General features: G+C 41.4%; 1 protein-coding gene across 1 annotated transcript; it reads right to left on the bottom strand.

The window, feature by feature from the left end:
* Positions 1-338: 338 nt before the first annotated feature.
* On the bottom strand, positions 339-22,566 carry ACO2 (aconitase 2). The gene is made up of 18 exons (XM_083573776.1): positions 21,944-22,566; positions 17,086-17,228; positions 15,517-15,775; positions 14,171-14,263; positions 12,955-13,113; positions 12,427-12,577; positions 11,384-11,488; positions 9,957-10,048; positions 9,229-9,334; positions 8,525-8,682; positions 8,340-8,413; positions 7,922-8,033; positions 7,353-7,475; positions 6,730-6,885; positions 5,103-5,294; positions 3,673-3,805; positions 2,169-2,290; positions 339-818 (listed from the first exon to the last, which is right to left on the bottom strand). Exons 1-18 carry the CDS (start codon positions 21,977-21,979, stop codon positions 681-683), a joined length of 2,352 nt encoding a protein of 783 aa, XP_083429902.1. The 5' UTR covers positions 21,980-22,566; the 3' UTR covers positions 339-680.
* Between the last annotated feature and the right edge of the window lie 15 nt (positions 22,567-22,581).

The raw sequence follows: 22,581 nt of genomic DNA on the forward strand, positions 1-22,581 counted from the left end.
AAGCATGAGAAAGAGCAGACATATGTAGAACAAGGATAGGTATGGAAATTCCTGCCAAATGGGAGTAAAATCTCCTGGAATTGGGAAATCTTAATACTGTATTGGTTCAATATTGCAACAGGTGCTGCGCCCTATATCAATATATTTACTGAAACCTTTAAGACAAACAAAATTCTAACTAAACTGAAGATTCCACAAAAGCTACTTGATTCTACATAGAGGCCACATTCTAGGATTTATAGTATGCTTCCTGATGGGACTCCTCAACCACATATTACAGCCTATATCCACTACGAAGCTGAGCAGAGTGCTAGTAGGAATACTAAATGAAAACTAGATGAGTCAGTCACAATCTTTATTTTGTTTTCCACAAGAACAATCATCTTCTAATGTTTTATCCTTTTGCCATCACTGAAATGATTGGGCAGAAAAATCATCAGGAAATATAAATACAAAGCAATATGGGACAACTGAAATGCACCAAACATTGGCAGCTATGGAAGCCAGAACCTGATAATGCAAAAATGAGTACTCTCATTAATGTGAGCAAGTGAGTACTGTAATAAAGGGGAAGCTAAGTTAACATTTGATCACAGACATTAATTGTCAAGAATCGTAGTGGAATTGCACTTTTATAGAGACAGTCATCAGGTCCACTGGATGTGTGTACTTGTCTAGGTTCAGTGCTTCTGCAGCTCTTTCATTCTGTTGAGTGCGCTACCAGCTTGGAACCACTCAATCTGAGTCTCGTTGAAGGTGTGATTCAGAACAATTGTTTCTTGGCTCCCGTTAGGATGCTTAATGATGCATTTCAGGGGCTATGAAGGAAAGGAGAGAAATTAGAAGTCTAGGACTAGGTTAAGCATCTCAGTTTGTTCCGTCAGACTGCTAAAGGCATCATTTATCAGTTACTCTGGTCAAAAAATGCATTTGATTTTTCTTCCAGTTTTTTTGCAAGCCGAATTGAGTCTAAGAGGTGAGATACTCAGATCTTTTGTTTTAAAGGACTTTCCATTTAGTTAACATAATTCACAACTGTCTACGTAAAACATGACTTGCCTACTTATTTGTACAGTGGTACCTTGGGTTAGGACTTAATTCGTTCTGGAAGTCTGTTCTTAACCTGAAACACCACTTTAGCTAACGGGGCCTGCTGCTGCTGTGCCGCTGCACGATTTCTGTTCTCATCCTGAAGCAAAGTTCTTAACCCGAGGTACTGTTTCTGGGTTAGCGGAGTCTGTAACCTGAAGCGTATGTAACCCGAGGTACCACTGTATTGCAGATCATGTATCCACTTAACGTCAGCTAGACGTTATGGGTAAGGATCAGAGCTCAAATGCAAGAATTCTATGCAAAAGACCCAAAAATCTGTCCCAAAATAAATTATGCATTTTCCAGATAATTTTAAAGCATTTATGAACTGCTGGATATTTCAAATCTCTAAGTGGTATACAAAACTACAATAGCGAAACAGTGTCAATAAAACAAACAGCAAAACAGCAAACATAGCATTATAAATACATAATTCGGCAATATAAGGGTCCAGTCTTATGACCCTTGCCCAGAGAAAGTCTGGGCAAAAAGGTCTGCCTTTACAAGATTTTACACTTCGATCGGCAGCAAAATATTTGCACCATTTTATGGGAAAAGAAGAAGCTGGAACCATAAGCACAGAAAAGCACTTGGATACTGTACAAAGTAAAGAAGTCCATCCATTCAATCTAGCCAAGATTCTAGATTTCTAATACAGTCGTACCTTGTTTTGCGGCCAGGATCGGTTCCGGAGCCCTGGCTGCTAGCCGAAAAGGACGCAGGGCAAAGTGCCGCGTCTGTGCACGCACATGGAGCGGTCTGTGCTTCTGTGCATGCGCAAGCGGCAAACCCGGAAGTAACCCGTTCCGGTACTTCTGGGTTTGCCATGGATGTTCACCGGAATGGACGCTAGACAAGGCGGACATTCGCAAAGGTATTACTGTATATTGCTTGTTCGGGTGCCTCTGAGAAATCCAGGATATCTGAACTGCATTGTTTTTAAAAATTAAGACCTCCTTTAGGAGTTGATCTACTCAAATGGAACAACAGCCCTGATATATACAGCTGTCTACTACAAATATGCAGCAGAAAAGCAGGGAGATGAAGGACTATTGCTGAGAAACTGTGGCCATTACCTTTCCAGGAGCAAAATCTTTCAGACCCACAATACTGAGCTTGTCCACAGGGTGGATCTTGTCGTAATCAGCTGGATCAGCAAAGGTTAGTGGCAGGAGGCCTTGCTTCTTCAGATTGGTTTCTGTTAAGAACATCGGACTTAAACAGTCAGCAGAACACTTTCAAGACACATTCTAGCAGCCTGTTGCAAGAAGTAACTGAATGATTTGTCAATGTAGTCTATATTTCATCTACAGAAGCAACAACAGATATCCTAGCAAGCAAAACTATTAAATGTGACTGAAGAAACAAAGAGAAGCAAGTCTCTATATCCCAAAGGCAAATCATTTAAGATTTTCAACTGGAACTGTTAACCCGCTTGCATGCACTACTGCAGCTTTCTAAATGTGCAGCCAATAGAAATAGTTTTGTTACTTTAACATGCCACTGAACATGTGAGCAGTTTTTCAGGGAGAAAGTATATAGAAGGAATTTAAGTCTAAAGGCCTAGGATTATAGTTTGAGGAGTTTACACCAGAATTAGGAACTCCCTGAATTGGGGACCATTTCTTTACAACAAAATAATTATGGAAGGGTCCTCTTTCATCTTAATACGTGTACACAATTATCTGCAATAAGAGTTCAACAAACTAGAGAGAAGATAAAAATATTAACTTCCTTATTGTTGGATTCCATACATGAGATCAGTGAACACAGACGGTACCATTAGCCATTTGGATATAAGCATTTAGAGGTCTAAATCTGTTACCAAATGCCATAAAAAGTAGATGACTCAGAGCATGATTAAAACAGAATCACACTGTTGCAGCATCCAACATTTTGCACTTCAACTGTAATAATAAACTACAGCAAGCTGCAAAAGAGATAAAATGCTACTACTTATAATTTAACTCAATATTTCAACACAAAATTAGTAACCCCCTATTATCTGGCACTCTTTATCCACTTTCAGTGTTCTGAATTGTGCTGGCAGTCCACCCTATGGGATTCATCCCATTCCTTTTTAGACAAAACCACAACTAGAAAATTAGCTAGATCACACATAATCCTATGGGTCTGGTTTGTCAGCAAGAAGTCCAGTACATCCCATCCTCACAGTCCGTTTCTCCCCCAACCACTTTGCTATTAAATTTTGTTTAGGGCAACTACAAAGACAGATGCCACACTACATGCGCCAGGCTTTCCACAGCTGGCTGTTCACAGTGACACCACCTCTCCTCCAGGGAATCCCTCTGAACCGTCCTGATGTAACTTAAGCACAAAAACTAAGCTGATTACTCTCCACTTTGGACATGTAAGTTTTGATATATATGGTGGAAGGATCTTGAGTACAACGGAGGTGATACACATTTACAGAAAACCACTAGTGCATAGCTGTGGATCTAAGCATGTATTCACCCACAAGTTCCTAAGGGAGCAAATGTTTGGATTTGGATAAAAACCCAACTGTAGGTATAACCTCCGTATCACTTCAGTTGGCTCTACAAAAAGTGGGGTTCTCACCATGAATCCTGGCAAAGCTCTTGACAATGATGGCTCTTCCTCCAAGATGTCGTGGTTCCAGTGCTGCATGCTCCCGACTTGAGCCTTCACCATAGTTTTCATCCCCAACCACTACCCAGTTAATACCTTCTTTCTGTGAACAAAGCAAATGCACACACACAAAACATTTAGTACTCAGAAAGAGAGAGACTGCTGTGGCAAAGCAGGAATGAAGGTTTATCCCAAGGGTTATCAGACACTCGAACTCAGGACAAAAGGGAGAAACATGCTAAGAGGAAGGCACGCTTGGTAAACCTTCACCATGATCAACTCCTGCCTGGAAACCTATGTCCCCACTGTGGAAGAATGTGTGGATCCAGAACTGGCCTCCACAGACACTTACAGACTCACTGTTAAGACCACGTTCATGAAAGACAATCTTATTCTGCTATGAGTGATCGCCGGAGAATAAGATGTCATGAAACCTTTTGAAGGAAAAGAAGACTGAAGGCCATGAATCATAGCAGCAAGTTACATGAAGGCAATCAGAATAGATAACTACTGGACAGAGTTAAGAAAGAAGAGAAGAGCTAAACATGCTTCCTTAGTTCTTGTGGTTAAAACTGGGGGCATCCAAGGACTTATAACCCCCCTTTCCTACCCAGACCTTTCCCTATGTTGCATTTATTTAATTTGGTTAATTTATTCTACTATAGTTAATTAGTTGAATTGTAACAAACAATATTTCATTAAAGAATGCTGTTGCACTCATGTCTTGCTTGCAGGCTGCCCACACACGCATCTAAGTGGCCACTGAGAACAGGATGCTGAACTAGGTGGGACCCTGGTCTGATCCAAGCAGAACTCTTCTCAGGTTCTTATTTTAATATCCCAGTTTTCAGGGTACAATGCTTCCAATAAAACGTACAAATAATTTCAGTACATTAAACACACACAAAATGAGTAAAACCAACATGTGACAAGCCATATGGAGCCATCACACAGGGCAGCAAGTAGCAGATAGCCCTGTCGAGGGGACAGTCCAGCTGGAATCTTTAATACTACTTACATTCCTATACCCTATACCCTCCCCCTCTTAAAGGAGACTCCTCTCCTTCCTCTCATGGGATCCTTCTTACAGGACAGTTGATGGTAGTTTGGCCCCGGATATAAGTTCTGACCAAACCGACTGGAGTCCTTGGCTCCAGAGCATCCTCTAGTGTCTAGAAGTGGAACAGCAGCCTTTTTTGCAGGACATTGTGCCTGAAGCACAGTAGCTACAGTATATGGTGGCTTTTATACAATTGCAGGACAGTCGAGAGGAGATTTTATTCCTGCTTTATGGTGTTTAAGTGCAGAAATGAGTTTTGAGAAGGAAGCAATGCTATTTGTGAGAATGTGGCTAGGAACTATTCACATTCATACCCCTGTGGTGCTTAGAGAAGTCTCACCTTGTAGTAACGGGCTGTGTCAGGAACAGGTCCAAACTCCTGGGTTAATGCATTCCTCACTGTGTTGGCCTTATCGTTCTCAATATTTGTGGCTCCAATCAGCAGGTTGTTTGAAATATTGTCCAGATGGCCACGGAATTTGAGCCAGGGGCCTGCTGCTGAAATGTGGTCAGTGGTGCATTTACCTTTCACCTGGAATACAAGTTAAGAGAAACTCGGTATAAAGAATGAGCATTTTGACAACATGAGGTATGTTTCAGTTTCAAGGGCTTATTGTGTATTGTATTATTTAAATATTTTAAAACTGCACTTTCATATAAAATATTGCAAGGTGGTATGCAACTTAAGAACAGAACACAACAATAAAAAACACATCAGTACAAGCGGCTTGGGCAAAGAATCTCACATTTGAAAGGCGTGCCTGAATAATAGCTTTCAGAAGATGCCTGAAAGCAAGGATGACTCTTACTGAACCTCTACTGCTAGGGGTTTCCACAGGACAGGGTGTGCTGCACTATAGGTTTGGTCCCCGGCAGAGGCTAGCTGAACTTCAGGGATATGTGGGACCACCAAATTGCCCAATCGGAAGACCTTGGTCACCATCAGAAACCAGACGGTCCTTTAAGGTATTTGAAGGCAAAGTTGTTTAGGGCTTTGTGGGTTAACACAAGAACCTTGAACCTGGCCTGGCTGCAAATTGGTAACCAGTGCAGCTATCTCATCATCAAGCGACATGTTGCCAAATAGCCTGCTCCTGTCAGCAGTCTGGCTGCTGCCTTCTGTGCTAGTATCCAACTAAGTTCTAATTGGAACAGACTCATTGAAATTAAGGGACCTAATTCATGGTCATTATTTTCAATGGTTCAACTCTGAGTAGAACTAACACTGGATACAACCTTATATGACCAAAGGGAGATATGCTTTTTTATTCCGATTTGTTTTAAGTTATATAGAGGACCACCACAAGCTTTGGGTTTTCCAATTCCCCAATTTAGTATTCTTAGCACCCTTTGATTTTCATGCCAGTGTGGAGATTCCATATGTTTAATCCCGTCCATACCCAACTTACTAAACTTTTGCCTAGATCTTCCATTAAAAGCTACTGAATTGGCAAACGGTTAAACCTCATAATCACAAGAGATTAGCTGAAAATTATCAGTGGAACTAATCCTTGTATACTGTGGTTAGGGGTCGTAGCGCTTGTGATATAAAGTTCAAGGACCCACCTTATAAATTACGGGCTGTGAGTTGCCAAGAACATTTGGATATGTAACACAATTACATTTTAAAAAAATCTTCCAATAAAAGCTCTACTGTTTAAATCTACCCTGAAGACTGATTCCGCTGGTGGGAAATTTAGGCATCACACATTGTTGGCATCTGTCTGTCCCGAGAGACAAAGGTGTATGCCTCCTGGGGTGAAGCCAAACTGCTGCGATAGCAGCACCGAAGTGACCTCCCGGGGTGCAAACCTGGGCAGTGTGTATGGAGCTCTCTAGCAGAAGAATACCTCAGAACATCCCTGAAGTGTGTGACACTGGACCCTTGGAAGCAGGCATTCCCAATTCCAGCTGTGAGTGGACAATTAATAGTTCCCATCCCTACCCAGGCTCCCTCCCCTCCTTACTTTTATGAGAATTAACATGTCTTCAAGGTCCTTGCCATTCCACTTGTCAAAGGGCTCAAGGAGCTGCAAGCGCTGACTAGTGGGGCTCACATCCACATGCTGGCTGCTGCCATCCTTGGGGGGGTGCTGATAGGTGTCCTGCCCTGGATCAAATTCCTGAAGGAAATTATTATTAAAAGCAAAGGGATGTAAGGAGGAAGCCAACCTTTTCCAGAAGAGAAAAAAACCCAAATTCATAGTATTCATGCAAGGCCACATATTTTGTATTTCAGGATCACAAAGAAAGGGTATCTCAAGGAATTCCCCCATCAGTCATCTCTCTGCTCAGCCATCTTCAGGTGTTCCTTGAATCATGTGATCTTCCCTAGTTTCAACTCTTTTCTGCCATCACTGTTGACTGCCTGCTCCCACCTCCCACATCTATCTCACTCAGATAAGACAACGGTCTCTGTCCAGTGGGATTACTACTCATGTTCTGCACACCACCTTAAGAGCATTTTCATATTTAAACAGCTATACTGAGGCAAAAACATTGTTTCCAATGCTTCCAATCCTTTAATAATATTCCTACCAACTGGTGATGTAAGATGGGAAGCAAGTTTGACAAGAAGTGGGAAGATTACCAGTTTGGGCAGCTCGTCAGCATCAGGTGGCTCAAGTTTGAACTTCTTTCCATCAGAACCTGTCAGGAAGTCTACCTCCGGGTTAAATTTCAGAGTGCCGGCGAGTGATAGGGCTGTTACAATCTGAAAAAAGTATCTATGTTATGGGTGAGAGAGAAGCCCATTTCCTAAATTTCAATCTATTCTGTCACTCTAAAAATTCCAATCTAATTTTTTTTAACCATAATTCAGACGTCTCACAAGGAAATACTTGTTAGGGAAAGCCTACTATTAGCATGAAATGTGAGGGTACAAGGAAGATTTATCTGCTCAAGATTGAAACCAACCCTGACTGCATAATCTCCTCACCTTAATTTCAAGTGAACAACTATTTGTAGTCTCATTTCAAAAAGACTTGTGGGCCACTAGGTTTTAAAGCACAAGGAAGCTATCCACAATTCTTATATTTCCCCCACTTGAGCTCTGGAGCTTTCAAAGGCCCACTTATCCTTTTCCCAAAGGAAATGCAGCAGGTCCAGTTTCTGATGCCTACCTCTCCCCTTGTAGAATAAACCTGATGCATACTATACCTCTGGCGAAGTTACAAAAGCGTGTGTTTCTGGGTTGGCATCATTGCGACCAGTGAAATTTCTGTTGTAGGAGGTAACAATTGTATTCTTTTCTCCCTTTTTCGTATCCTTTCTGCAAAGTCAAGCAAAAGAGAAAGGCTTGTCAAGATCTACAGAAAATGTGAGACCTGAAGCTATGAACAGCTAGCTGTTCACTGCCCACGTGCAAAGCTTTGTATTGCTCTGCAATCAGCGTTCCCAAAGCTGTGCTGAAAAACAATTTAAAACATCTTCTTCCTGCTAACCAGTTAATTTGAGATCTGAGAGAACGATCTCTGCTTGCAAGTTTTTGCTTTATCTGCATTCATGCATTCATTTCATTTCCAATGTAAAAGGATTCGCTTCTTATGGGAAATCAGTTTAATGCATTCCTTCTTACCGGTCCCACTGGCCTATGCACGGCCCGCAAGCATTGGCGAGAACCAGTCCACCAACATCACGCAGAATTTTCGACTAAAGAAGGTAAAGAACAGAATTAGCCAATAGAAAACTACGTGGCGGTCTTCATCTTAACTCTTCAGGAGGCATATACTGGCCATGATGCGCCATCGCAAGAGTACTCACATAGCCATCCCTCTCAATGGTGGCCCGGACCTGCTCTGATCCAGGTGTGATGGTGAACTGAGACTTGCACTTCACCCCGTGAGCAAGTGCTTGCTTTGCCACAGCGGCAGAGCGCCCCATGTCCTCATAGCTGGAGTTGGTGCAGCTACCAATCAGACCTGTGCACATGAGATGGAAAAGTCAGTAACAGACCTCCAAATGTTTAACCTCACCCACGTCCTGTTAAAAAAAGAAAGAAATTAAAGAAACGTGTAACATATCAGCACTTATTTTGCCAGAGATTTCTAAGCTAGGCTCTCTGCTTAACCTCTAGTATCTTATAGCAACACTTACAGAGAAAAACAGCCGGCTTCCCCTTGGAATTAAATTTGAGAGTGAAATAGCTCAAGCATGCTCCTTAAAGGAAGAAAGGATAAAGACTCCTAGTGGGATACTGAATGTTCATGTTTACAGAACAGGTTTGTCACAAGAAGGTTCTGCATATTCTAGACCACAGCTAATGAGGACCTTCAAGCTCTGTTATAGTCCCAACATGCAAGACTGGAGCTACCTGTATACTTGATAGACAGAGCATTCCTTCCAGGAACTGGCTTGATAGTTATGAAGAGCACGCTTAGAGGCAGCTGAAGTAATGTTACCTCAGTTTTCTAGGTGGAGAGAAAAGCTAGCTGGAGAATCATCAGCAAGGGAAAAGTGCTACTCACCTACTCTGATATCTACTGGCCAGCCCTTCTTTTCTGCAACAGCACCAACTTCTTCTACAGTGTGTGCCAGATCTGGAGTGAAGGGTCCATTGATAAGGGGCTTCAGCTTGAGGAAGGGGGAAAAAATGTCACATGTAGTTGAGAAAGTTCTGAATAATCACCACTACATTGCAAGAACACGATTTTTATACACAATGGCAAGACAGGAATTTTTCATCAACAAGAAGCACTTTAAAATGTTTGTTCTTTAGTGTTCTTTAGTGTTAAGACCAATAGATGTTTTATTGTTTGCCAAGAAAATTATGTGTCTATGGTTATTTTTGTAATTTGTGTGTAATTTGGTATTTGTGTTTTTGTGTGTGTGTTTTTTCTTGTTGTATAAATAAATATTTTAAAAAAATGTTTGTTCTTAAATAGGCACTTTTAGTTGAGAAGAGAAATCTAAATCTAGGAAGAATGGACCATGAAGAGCAGGATAAATGAAAAATTTAAGTCTAGGCTAGATTTTAGGAGTGAAAAGGTCAGCAAGATATGCAGTTTCCTTATTTCAAGTTGCTACAATAACTTGTCTTCTTTCCAAGTCAATATTCCCTACTGATATATAGACTAAACTTTAGAAAGGAATTATGTCAAATCTCTTGAGCAATGTCATTTGAATATATCATCTAAATGCCCTTGTTAGGTCTCCTACATGAACTATTTCTTTAAAAATAGCAAGTGTATCCTACCTCGTTGAGGTTAATTTCAATCAACTGGTCATAAGGACATCCAGGATCCGGCTTCAAGTGCTCTTGGAATTCATCTGCCAAACTAGCAATCGCTGAAATCAGAGAGGGAGAAAGCTGAACGCAGAGGTCAAGAGGAGATAAACCAAAAGGCAGTCAGCAGTAAAGAACAGGTCCCTACACTGGGCTTTCCAGGACTGGACTGATATTAATTATTCACCATATTTTGTACATTTAACTTATGTAAAGAGATTAAAGTTATATACATTTATACACATTGCATATTAATTTGGAAATTTATATGCTCGTACCCAATTTTGCATTTTGGTTCATCATTTGAGTTGGGCTTTGTATTTCATTGTTTTGGGTACCTTGACTGAAACAAGCTTCATGGAGCTTTTCCACAACATGGAACTACAGTTTGATCTGAGATCCCCCATGTGGTTGTAACCCTTGGACACACCTTTCAGTAGCCAACAAAACTACTTTTTAAAATTTAAGTTGAGGGCTTTTCTGGAGCTATTTGGTTGGGAGAGGGTTGCCTATTTTGGGAGAGTGTTTCCCCTTTTTTAAATCTGTTTAGGAGACTGTAGATGTTGTGCTTGTTTGAGGGGAGGGGATTCTAAGCATTTTCCTTCTGTAAAATGTGCCTCCAGGCCCAAAAGGGTTGGGGACAAGGACATTTCCATTCTCCTCATGCCAGAGGAAGCACACAAACCAGGTATATGTTATGGCTGATTTCCAATAATCTGAACCAGACTTTTCCAACCTGGTGCCCTCCAGATGTTGTTGGGACTACAATTTCCATCATCCCTGATCATTGTTCATGCTGGCTGGGACTGGTGGGAGATTTAGTTCACGAACAGCTGGAAGGCATCAGGTTGGAGAATGTAGCTCTGAGTCGTGGTTTATAAAACTGGCACAGTTATGTTTTAATCAACAATAAAGTTAATTCATTCCAGCTACATTTACTTAAGAGGATTGGAATTGCATAGCATAAGTTACGTTCTACAAGAGCCCTGACCAGTTGATGTTTGCCTAAAACAAACATGAATTGAGGAAAGCTGCAACTCTGCACCAGGTTAAACGACATGACACAGTTCCATTCTCCTTCTCTCCACCCCCCATTCCATTCTCAATAGCCTACCATCTCTGTTCAGTTAAACAATTTAAGGGAGCAACCCTTTGAATTCATGATTTGCTTTATCCCATTAACTCATGAAATGAATGTCTTCTAGAGCTTCATTTCCTTAGGTATTTCCCAGAAGTCCTCTTGGCTTTGCAGTATGTTGGAAATTAAAATCCATTTAATTAGAATAAGAGACAAACCAAATGAAAGATGTAATTTCACACAAGGCACAACAGTGAAGAAAAGGAAAAAATGCCTTCCATTTTGTATGACCCCTTGATGTCTTTCCACAAGTTCTTACCTGCTCGTCCAGTCTTGGACAAGTATGTTTTCATCCGGTTATTGTAAGGGAAGATCGAAGTGGTGGCACCGATCTCTGCTCCCATATTGCAGATAGTTGCCATTCCTGTGGTTGAAAGAAGTGATCCATACCACAAGTGAGATTGGAACCCAAGTAATTAAAGCCATTCGCAAGTCAGGATACTGACCTGTTACAGTCCACCAGTTTACTTATGAGTTTATAAACAGCCAAGAGCCAGGTATTACTGCTCATTAGATAAGAAAATCTCTCTTAAAAAGAGAGATTTGCTATGCAGTAAAAAACTGGATAGTTTGATTAATACACTAGTTTTACTGCAACCCCTTCCTCTTCTAATAACAGTAATACTGTCTTTCCCAAGAAAACAAGTCACATTTTACTACCAATGACTATTAAAAAAAAATATCTATAGATTTACATGTATTTTTAGTACAGGACCCAGGTAGTGACCAAACACAACCACCTGTGTACCGCTTCTGGATAGCACCTTTTGGGGCATGACGACATGAATTTACAGAAAAGCAAGCCTCACTTGAGCCACTTGGAGCCATCAGACCTATGAAACTGCCACTCCTGGCTAGGGCTGGGTGATATCTGGTTTTCAACATCACAATATATCACAGCTAAAAACCACAATATTTCAATAGATCCCGATACAGTATCTGAAATAATCGATTCCTGGAGCTATGTAGAGGTGAGCATGGCAATGTCCTGGCAACTGCTACTACTTATGGGTCTAATTCTGAAACTGATAAATGTTTACTTACCTTTAGCATATTGTTACAACTGCTATGTTATAGTGCTACTGTACCGATAATGTTTAATGTTTAAATTAAGGATTAATACACAGATTCTTCTGCATCACACTGCAGATCTACTTAGCCAATGGCTGCTTGTCGTGTTCTAATTCCACTCCCAAGGACCAACAATTTCTTTCCATCCTCAGTCACTGATCTGACCATTACCACCAGCTCCCAAACCTTCATGGCGCAAAATTTTCTAGATCTAATGTGCTTTTTTCCTACCTGTGCAAGAGATGGAGTCAACGCCAGGCCCATGATACTCTATAATAGCTCCTGTGCCACCTTTCACAGTAAGTATGCCAGCCACTTTCAGGATCACATCTTTAGGAGAGCTCCAGCCAGAGAGCGAACCTGTCAGTTTTACACCAATCACCTGAAGAACCAAATAAAATGAGTTAGCAGCAAGAGTCACTTCCAAAAATAAGTATGCAGATTCAGTTTCTCAGATGGTTGTTTCCTAATATCCTTATTGCAAATATAAGAGAGATTCTTGGAGCAGAGATTCACATTCATTATCTGCTATTAAGCTCAGGTATGCTTAACTAAAGTTAGTGGCATCAGCGTACCTTCCAAGCTACAAAGGGAAGAGTGGAATTTCAGAGGTTTCCACTTGCAAGCAATAGATATACATTTACACCAGCATATTTTGATATTGTAAAATCCCCCCTTTTTTTCTTTAGAAATAACCCTCTTGTTCACCTATCCCAACTGTCTGCATGGAGGCAACATTTATATGGTCCACTGTCTCACCTTTGGACATTTGAGTTCCCAGGGGATTCCCGCCATGACATCAACTGCATCAGCTCCACCAACTCCAATGCAGATTGCACCCAAGCCGCCACCATTGGGGGTATGGGAATCTGTGCCAATAAGCATAGCACCAGGATAGGAATAGTTCTCCAGGATGATCTGAGAAAGAAGGAGAGATTTATGTAGACAAACTCAGCAGGACTTTTAAGGTGATGTAATAACTACCAAAATGGTTTGGAAACTTTTCTAGTACTAAAGCAGATTCAGAAGGGTCAATCAGTTTGGGCTGGCTATGAGTCATGCTTGTCAGGGTAGGGAAGAAAGAAGCCATCAGTAAGGAACACAAGCGGAGCTTACTGACACAATCATATGAATTTAAAAGCTTCCATCTCCTAGGTTTCCCCTTGAACTCCTGCTCTCTAAAAATTCATAGTTAATTATAAGAATACAAATAGCTCAAAAAATACTGTGACCAGTTAACCTCAAGGTCAAATCTAATGGGATATATTAAAGGCCTTTCTACCAGGCCAAAGGAAAACTAATGTTATATTAAAAGAGTGAGTGAGTTCTGGCACAGAAAATGCCAGTTTAATTGTGGAGAGCACAAATCCATTGCTGCCCCTTCTCAAGTCCCTGCTTTCAACAATGAATTTCAGCAGGAAAAAAACATGCAAGTGACATGGTGCAGTGTCCAACTCTGCAATTCTAACCTGTCAACTTTCTCTTAAATTTGCGACTACAAGGGAAGAAACACTGGATTTTGGAGACACCCCCCCCCAAAAAAAACCACACATCTTCCAATGGTGTTCTAGAAAACAAAATATCAAATTACACTCTGATCAGCATGACCTTGAATGGACAGCTGGAAAATCTGTCCAGAGCAGCACACATTAGTCACCCTGCAGGACCACATGTCCAGGGGGAAAAAGAAGTTGCAAGTTCTTCTCATATGAAAGATTGAAAATCACCCACACGAAGGATGTCACAAAGTACAGAGAGTTATTTCTCAAGAAGGAGGGGATGGGCTGTGCCTAAGCATCTCCAGGTAGAGCAGGGAAATACCTCTGTCTGAACCTCTGGAGAGTCACTGCCAGTCAAGGTGGCCAATATTGAACTGAACAGACCAAGGGTCTAAAACAATGCAAGTCCGCCTCCTATGTTCCTAAACCACATGTACTAAAGTTCTGTTCTTGCTGCTAAGGAAGAAAGAGTTTACCTGGTGAATGATTCCTGATCCAGGTTTCCAGAAACCCACTCCATACTTGGCAGCTGCTGTGGCTAGGAAGTTGTATACTTCTTGATTAATGTCCTGTTTATACCCAGACAAAAATGAAGTCCATCTGTAAAGATCTTGGTATAGTTTCTACCCCAAATAGTTAAGAGGCCAGCCACCCCACTCTTCACCTTAATTCCTTGATTTTACTCTGTACAGAGATTTTATTTTGAGAATGACATCCCAGTCAAGCAGTTAGGTCTTTATTTAATTTGCTTGTTGCAATTTACAATAAGTTATAATTTTCCTAGGCATATGTTGACAGGCATGATAAATAACCAAAACCTGTCTGTTGTGTTCTAAAAAAAGGTCTGCATCCAGAGATTAATTGTATAGCTTGCATGAGTTGTATACAAATCTATTCCGTTTTCTTTTCTTTTTTGTTATGGCAAATATAAACAACTGTATAATAATCGACTCTTTTCCAAACACAGCATGCTCTTCCTGTAGAATACACATATATATGTATGTACATTCTTCTGAGGCACATGCAAAATGAGATGCTGTGTCTGATCCCACCAATGTAATAGGCTGAGCCAATTAAAAAATGAAAACAACGCCAAAGATTATAATGCATGAAGGATGATTGTCTCCGTAAATGCTGCAGTGATCTGTTTCTATGAATCAAGGGGGCACATTTGTTATATTATTCAACCTGATGTGCAACAGTCCAAATGCAGAACAAATTTTTAAAAATCACTTCTTTCCCATGCTTTTTTGGTTACTCTCCAGATATTACTTTGCTGACTTAATGAGCAAAAAGATTCTTGAGCTGGAACATTTCAAACCCAAGAAATCACATGAGGTACCTTTATCATAACTACAACATTGTCTACTACAGCAGTATTGCTCTAAGTCTTACTGTTTTGGAAACTAAGGCAAACATTTCAGAGGAAGAAGCAACAAGATGGAAAGTTATTTTAAAGGGCAAGACTGGAAAATATTAAAATATGCAGGATCATCACGGCTTGCTGGAGTCTAGGAAGGTTTTCCTTGTATTTAACAGGCTTACCTTTCATTAGTTTAATGGTAGTTTAGAGGCTCTTGCTCTGTACCACCACATCTGTTTAGTCCCAACTTCCATTTTAGATGCAACCTCATGCAAAGTGGTTGCTAGGTCTGAAACGGGAATTCTGCCAGTGACTGCTAATAAGACTGCAGCACTGTGACCCATAGGACAAAAAGGAAGAGGGGTGTTCTGAAATTTCACATAATGATTTAAACAAGCCAATTATTTGGCTGCAAGCTTCCAGTAAATAAAATGCTGGTGCAAAATATAAATAAATGACCTTTGCTCTTCGGAGATCTTTCTCGCCACCCAACTGAGCTTCAATAAGGTGATCACAGTGGATGGTCGAGGGCACTGCCACTCTGGGCAACCCGCTGCTGATGAACTGCAACATGGCCATCTGGGCAGTGGCATCCTGCATGGCTACACGGTCTGGCCGCAGACGCAGATATGTCTTGCCCCTCTCAATATCCTGCTTGGCAGGATCGTCTAAGTGGCCATATACAATCTTCTCTGACAGGGTAAGGGGACGGTCCAATCTGTTGGGAAGGAAACAGGGAACTTTATGTCTTCAGCTCCTTCATTTTAACCACGTCACATATTTCAAAATGTTAACATGAGACTCATAAAGGTCCTGTCTGCAGCGCCAGCGTAGGGAAACTACGGTCCTCCAGACAGGTTGGATTCCATTAGTCCTAGCCAGTGTTGTCAAGGGCAAAAGATGATGTGAGTTGTAGTCCCAACAACTTGAGGGCCAAAAGTTCTCCACCCCATTGTAGCCCATTACTTTAGCCCAGTTCCATCACAGGTGAAGGCTCATTGTCAGGTTCTACACGCAAGTATGTCACTAGAGGAAAGAGCTTCAGGAGCTAATGGCCAGAAATAGTCGATCCTGATGCTGCATACACTCTAATGTTAGAGCTAACAAGGGATTGTTAGAGCTAACAAGAGAAATTTGTGCTCCAGAAGATTCAGGGCATGACGGAAAGCAGAGAATCCTGCGGCCCACAATTGCTTGCTCAACCAGGGTTTAAAAAGCAGGTGTTATACCAGAACTGACTCCTAATTGTTCTATTTAGCATCTCTAATTCTCATTTGAGATGTTTCCCCTTTTGTAAAATAAATACAAATTTGTATGACTTTTGAAGCAGTTTTTCATTCACGTATTCACCTTCCATTTTGGGTTAAAATCTCAACTAGTTACATGATAATAGCTTGCATGAATTGATTAGGTTTCCTGGATGCTACAGGTAGGGTGGAATGACTTATGGGATCTATGGCGATAATTACCTCACAGCTCTGAAGGTGAGAGCACTTAATGGTCATTTTTGCTTTGATCCTAAAAGCTTCACAGCCACGACTACTCATGAGGAACCAGTTAATGCAATTATTTTCATACTCAGATTGGTTACCAAAAGCTTGGAAGATGCAAAAATGACTATCCATAATAGAAGGTATTTCTAGAAGCTTTATATTTTTAAATATATGCCCCCCACAACAGAATTCCACAAGTTCACTCACCACTTTAGAGTGCTCAGTTAAAATGGCAGCATTTAAAATGAAGTAATAGAAATAAGCAAGCACTTTTTAAAATAACCTGTGCAATTAAGACTTTAAGCCTAAATCTTTTTCCTGATATTTTGAACTGAACCACTTTTAAGGAAAAGGGGAAAGAAACTGAAATTAAAAAAAATTGCCACCACATGCATTCAAGCCTCAATACATGAAAGCTGTTCAGAAATATTCCGTATTCCACTACGACTACAAGATTTTGCATACAAATATATTTTTGTAATAACTACTTTCCTCCCAGCCATTTAATAAGACATTTTTCAAGCTCAACTCTTACCTTTTCCGGACAATGTTAATGTTTTTCTCAAGCTTTTCATAGTTCACAAATTCACTGGGTTCAAACTGACTCATGGCCACTTTGGCCCTCTGGCACAGGACACGAGAGGCATGGTACCTCCGAACACCTTTACTCAAGGCTTGCTGAAATAAACAGACAAGGGAGTGCTTAGCTGTCACCATCAATGAAATGCAGACCTTACAATGAGAAATATGAGAAATACTTGGAAGCCACAGAATGTCAAATGCAAGATAACTCCAGCAGCTTTCACCAGCTACCACCAACAGGATACTGGCTGCTTCCAAAAGGGATTCTGGAGATTAGGGAGCACCTGCAGCTACAAGAAGACTAGAAGTACCACTTTGCAAATAATTTCTTTTTTCAAGGCCCAATATGCTAAGCCATTCCCTAAACATCTCAAGCTTGCAGTAAGTACACCTCTGCACACTCTAACAGCACCTCTCCAGTTTTCCAAACAGCACTGACCAACCCAGTGCCAATCCTTCCAGAAGTCCACACTTCAAAGTTTGCAGCAAAGGCTGATAGGAGAAAGGTAGGAGAGAGAAGTGGCAGAATAGCAAAAAATAAAATAAAATAAAATAAAATGTCCCAGCAAAAAGAAAAACTGGTAAATCAGGGGAAGAAATACTCATAGCCTAGTTTTCTACTTGTGGGGAGTGTTTCTCCCACCCCTAACATGGGGAAGCATTAAGAAATATGATCCCCATCTCCAATCTGAAGTAGTACAATCCATTTTAAAGCTCTACTACTACTATCATCTTCTGCTGCATGTGTAGATAGACCACGTTAAAATCATAAATGTTCAGGCAGAATATATAGCTAGGCTGCCAGCTTTTAGTTAGTTCTCTTGAAAACTAGCCTACCTTACAGGGTCACAGTGAGGCGAAAATGCACATACAAATATAAAACAGAACAATTATAAAATTGTGAGGGGAGATGATTTCAGGGAAAAGTTAACTGATTGCACTGGAGATCTAGAAACACCGTTCACAGCAAAGAAGTGTCAGAATTTTGATTGCAACAGCACCATGCACACAAGTAAGAGATAGGCAACCACTGCATGTATAAAGGTAAAGGTACCCCTGCCCGTACAGGCCAGTCGTGTCCGACTCTAGGGTTGCGTGCTCATCTCGCTCTAGAGGCCGTGCGCCGGCGCCGTCCGAAGACACTTCCGGGTCACGTGGCCAGCATGTATAGACAAACTTTATTTGTCAAGCAAAGATTAGCACCATTGTCAGTTGCTGTCACTATCCCCGAGTAAGCTTCCAGCTTTCAAATTTTAAGACTATTTTTAATATGAGACTGACAAACACAATACTGCAATCCTAATAATGCTTATTCAGGAGTAAATCCTGTTTAGTCAAATGGTACTCCCTAATAAAGGTACTTAGGATTGTAGCCAAAGCTGTCTTTATGTCCTTGTATGACTGAAGAAGTCAGCAGATCTTTAAACAGCTTTCAGTTTCAAATCTGATCAAGTGATGGTCAGCCACCTTCACAATTTCTTGCATAAATCTGTCCTGAAAAATCTCAGTACAAAATTCTACTGAGAAAGGAAGTGACTCAAGACTCCAATCCTCAATTTGACTTCTCTGAGATTCATCACTTTGTGCGGAATATTAAAAACACTGACTCTACTTTAGATTTTCTGCCTATTGCTTTAGTTAAATGGAACTACAATTGGAAAACTGTTCACTTCATAACCCAAAATACAAATCTAGGCAACATTATGTTTGTGATTTCACTCATTTTTCTGCTCCTATTGGCATTTTGAGTGAGCAGTTCACACGTTACCTCAAAGCCATCATGACTAAAAGTACAATACATGAGGAATGCCTCTTGCACAATCCCACTGAAATTAGTGTGACATTCATGTTAACAGAATTTGCACATGAGACATTCCAGGTAGATAGCTTAATTATGAGGGGAAAGAGGTGTTTAAGCAGCACCATTACCACTGGTCACAGGATTAAGTCTCAGTTCAGTCATAGGTCCTTGGCCAACCACACTGGCATTTTTGTAAACATGTCAACATTACACCCCCACAAGTATGTGTTCTACTTTTCCTCTTCAAACTTTTCCCCTAGTTGTACATAAAGCCTCCTAAAACAGGGGTGGCTAACCTAATATTGTTGAACTCCAACTCATATCAGCTCCAGTCAACATGTCCAATAAGCCAGGGATAAGTGGAATTGTGGTCCATCAACATCTAGAAGGCCAAAGGTTGGCCACCCTTACTCTAAATACTGCTTTTAATCTTAAGATGCAACCCAAAACTTCACTGAATTTTCAGTCCCCACAGCAGTCTTTCAGAGTTGGTCTTGAAAGCCTCGTTCCATTGTTAGCTTATCGGTGTGCAATCTCTCCTTCTACCTGAAGTTAGCATATACCTCTCAAAACTCTGACACAGCTGTTACATTTCCAATTCTATTCTCTGCTTGCCACCTCCACAGTATCTTGCTTCTTAAATAAAATTGGAACTGTCCAGAACAAAACAGAAATGCTTTCCCACACACTGCTACTATATACAGTATAGTTCTGACTGTGTAGTATAGTCACAATACAGCTAGTTTCTAGCAGCTTCCCAGTACTTTTAAAGGGAACTCTGTACAGGCGGCAACCATTTTAGAAATGTCCAATTGATGCAAGATCACTGAGACACGGGTTCTTTTGAGCTTATATGTGCTCTGCTGTTGTGCATGGATTCTAGGAATTGAACTCCCATGTGAAATGGTCACCGCCTGTATCCATTAACAGTATAAGAGTGTGCTCATTGATGATCTACCACCTACAGCAGCAGGGTTTATACTTGATTGGCAGCTGATGGACCAAACAGCTAGAAGATCCAGCACAAATTCCTCCCTCAGGGCTGACTGTTCAGAAGTAGCATGCAAGCCCTCTTGAGTAGAAATAATCACAGTGTGTGTCCCCTCCATACACTCTTACTCAATGTAAGTGACTAAGGGATAAATGGAGTGGGGGGAAACAAAACATCACTGTGCAGGGAGCTAGTTTTGGTAAAGAAAATAACTGTTTTCAGTATGCTGCATACTGGATCTTCAGTGTCCCTAATATGACCTGACTTTATATCAATGGAAGATATTTGAAGATACTGTTTCAGGGAAAATGAATGTTGAATATGTGGATTGGGCAACGTTCTTTATTATGGTAAAGCAGGCAGACTTTTCAACAAGTAGAGAGAATGAAGAGGGCTATATGAAGTAGGGGTGCCGAGAAATCCATTTGTCCCACTTATACTTGGGGAAAATGAAAGCTGGTATCATACAGGCTGGTATCAGCAACAGTATCTCTTGAGTCTTCAGAACTCATTAACAAGCACCATTAAGGCCCCAATGTAAGTATTACAGTGGTACCTCGGGTTACATACGCTTCAGGTTACATACTCCACTAACCCAGAAATAGTACCTCAGGTTAAGAACTTTGCTTCAAGATGAGAACAGAAATCGTGCTCCGGCGGCGCAGCAGCAGCAGGAGGCCCCATTAGCTAAAGTGGTGTTTCAGGTTAAGAACAGTTTCAGGTTAAGAACGGACCTCCGGAACGAATTAAGTACTTAACCCGAGGTACCACTGTATTCCCTTATGCACATGGTATCTCTTTCATAAACCAACAATCTTAGCTTCAAGTTCATCCTGTCTGCAGTGTTGGTGTCCATCTTGGCTGTGAGTCCTGGAAGACCTGCTCCCTGCCCTGCAGGCCTTTACCCACCTGGCCTGGGCGGGCAGGATCCTGATTGATTCCAGCTACAAAAGTTGAGGATGCTGAACAGACTCCTGGACTGGGGTACTTTTTAGGGGGTTTTGTTGAGTGGGGTTGCTGCTGTAATCAATTTTTTTTTGGTATCTTTATTTTAAATATTATTTATGTGGAAATTGTTTTAATTTGTGAACTTTTGGTATTTATTGTTTGTGTCTACTTTTGTTATGTGTGTAATTATGTATTTTTTTTTATGTTGCAAACTGTCCTGAGCATGGTTTGAACTACGGAAAGGCAGCATACAAACGAAGTTATGCATGTCCATCTCATGCCTAAGCCTGAGCTATTTGGTTGATTGAAACAAACCAATTTTTTTTTTAACAAAAGGTATTACAAAACATTACAAAAAGTAGCAATACATCTAACATTTACAGCTTGACTATTTGGTGCTTAAGTTTTACAGCAAAATCTTCTACATTTTTACTCAGCTGGAAACCCCATTGAGTGGCTCGCCCAAATAAGAGTGTATACAGGATTGTAGGGCTAGAGAGGTTAAGTCCTACCTACCCAAAAGAAGTTCTGTGCACAATTTGTAACGTAAAATTTGGGAAACTATTTGTGTGAAACGAGCCACAGGGAAGAGGCCTATTGCTGAGAAGTGAATTCCTATGCCACCTACCGTGTGTAGGTTGTAAAAATCCATCTATCAATACGACTGCATGCATAACGGTACAATGCGTCGTTTATAAATGCCGAGTGTGGAGGGAAGCCAGCAGCGGCGCAGAACCCCAGTAACCTTGCCCTCACCTTGAGTTCGTGAGCGGGGCCCCACCAGACAGCACACCAGCCCCGGAGACAGCACGAAGCCTTCGCTAATGTACATGTGTTGGCATGCCAGGGCTTTCTACGGTACTGCCAAGCAAACATCCCTCCTCGCTTGCAGGGAGTCACAGGCGGGACCGGCATGGGGGACACATTGACCTACAGCGAGGAAGCGGAAGGCCGAGCCCGAAGAGCAGCGAGGGGCGCGCAGGCCTCGACCCCCACTGCCGACTCCGCCAGCTACACTCAGCTTCCACCGCTTGCTCTGCCCATAACCGAGTCTACGGGTACCAGACTCACCTGTAACCGACTGACTAGGACACAGTACGGCGCCATTTTGTTCACTGACAAAGATGAAGTCGCCGCGCAAGAGCGTCACACGGGGCTTTTAAAGGACGTGCCTCGTAGGCGGGGCCTAGGCCGCGCCCATCAAGTCTCCTTTTAAATAGAAGCGGGCACGTGGAAACAAAGTACTTCCGGAGGCATGACTTCTCCACAGGAAACCGGTTTCCTCGTCAATAATAGTACATAGTGATAAGAAAATGCAGAGAAGTCCACCTTTAAAAAAATTGGAAATTTCCGGGTTTACGTGGGCATACGTATTCCCTGTCCCGCTACAATAGTACCGAAATTAAGGCTTGCCTGTACAAATCAATGGGGAAGTCTATTAGCTTAGCGTAGCTGAGGAAGAGCAGCGCGTTCACTTAGAAACAAAAAAAAGTAGCAACATTAGGAGTATTATGTTATTTCTGCCTCGGGTTGCTACGCTAGCATCGTTAATTCCTCCCCAAATTTCTATGAGCAGCTCTCACTTCCGCCCTTAGAGAGGGAAAGCAAACAAAAGTTGAGGCCTCGGTAAGCGTTTCAAGTCTAACTCTACGCTGCCCGTCTGAAAAATGGGTCCAATCTCTAGCGTGCTAATGACGTCAGTCGAGAGG

The sequence above is a fragment of the Podarcis filfolensis genome (genome assembly GCF_964270895.1).
Source record: "Podarcis filfolensis genome assembly, chromosome: 10".
Classification (NCBI taxonomy): domain Eukaryota; kingdom Metazoa; phylum Chordata; class Lepidosauria; order Squamata; family Lacertidae; genus Podarcis; species Podarcis filfolensis.

Bases quoted from the DNA above. Each gene is read 5' to 3' on its own strand.
- ACO2 (XM_083573776.1), bottom strand. From the start codon at position 21,979: ATGGCGCCGTACTGTGTCCTAGTCAGTCGGTTACAG. The intron at 8,683-9,228 runs GTGAGTAGCACT...TCATGTGCACAG, and splicing joins GCCAGTAGATATCAGAGTAG to GTCTGATTGGTAGCTGCACC. The intron at 2,291-3,672 runs GTGAGAACCCCA...TGTTCTTAACAG, and splicing joins GAGCTTTGCCAGGATTCATG to AAACCAATCTGAAGAAGCAA.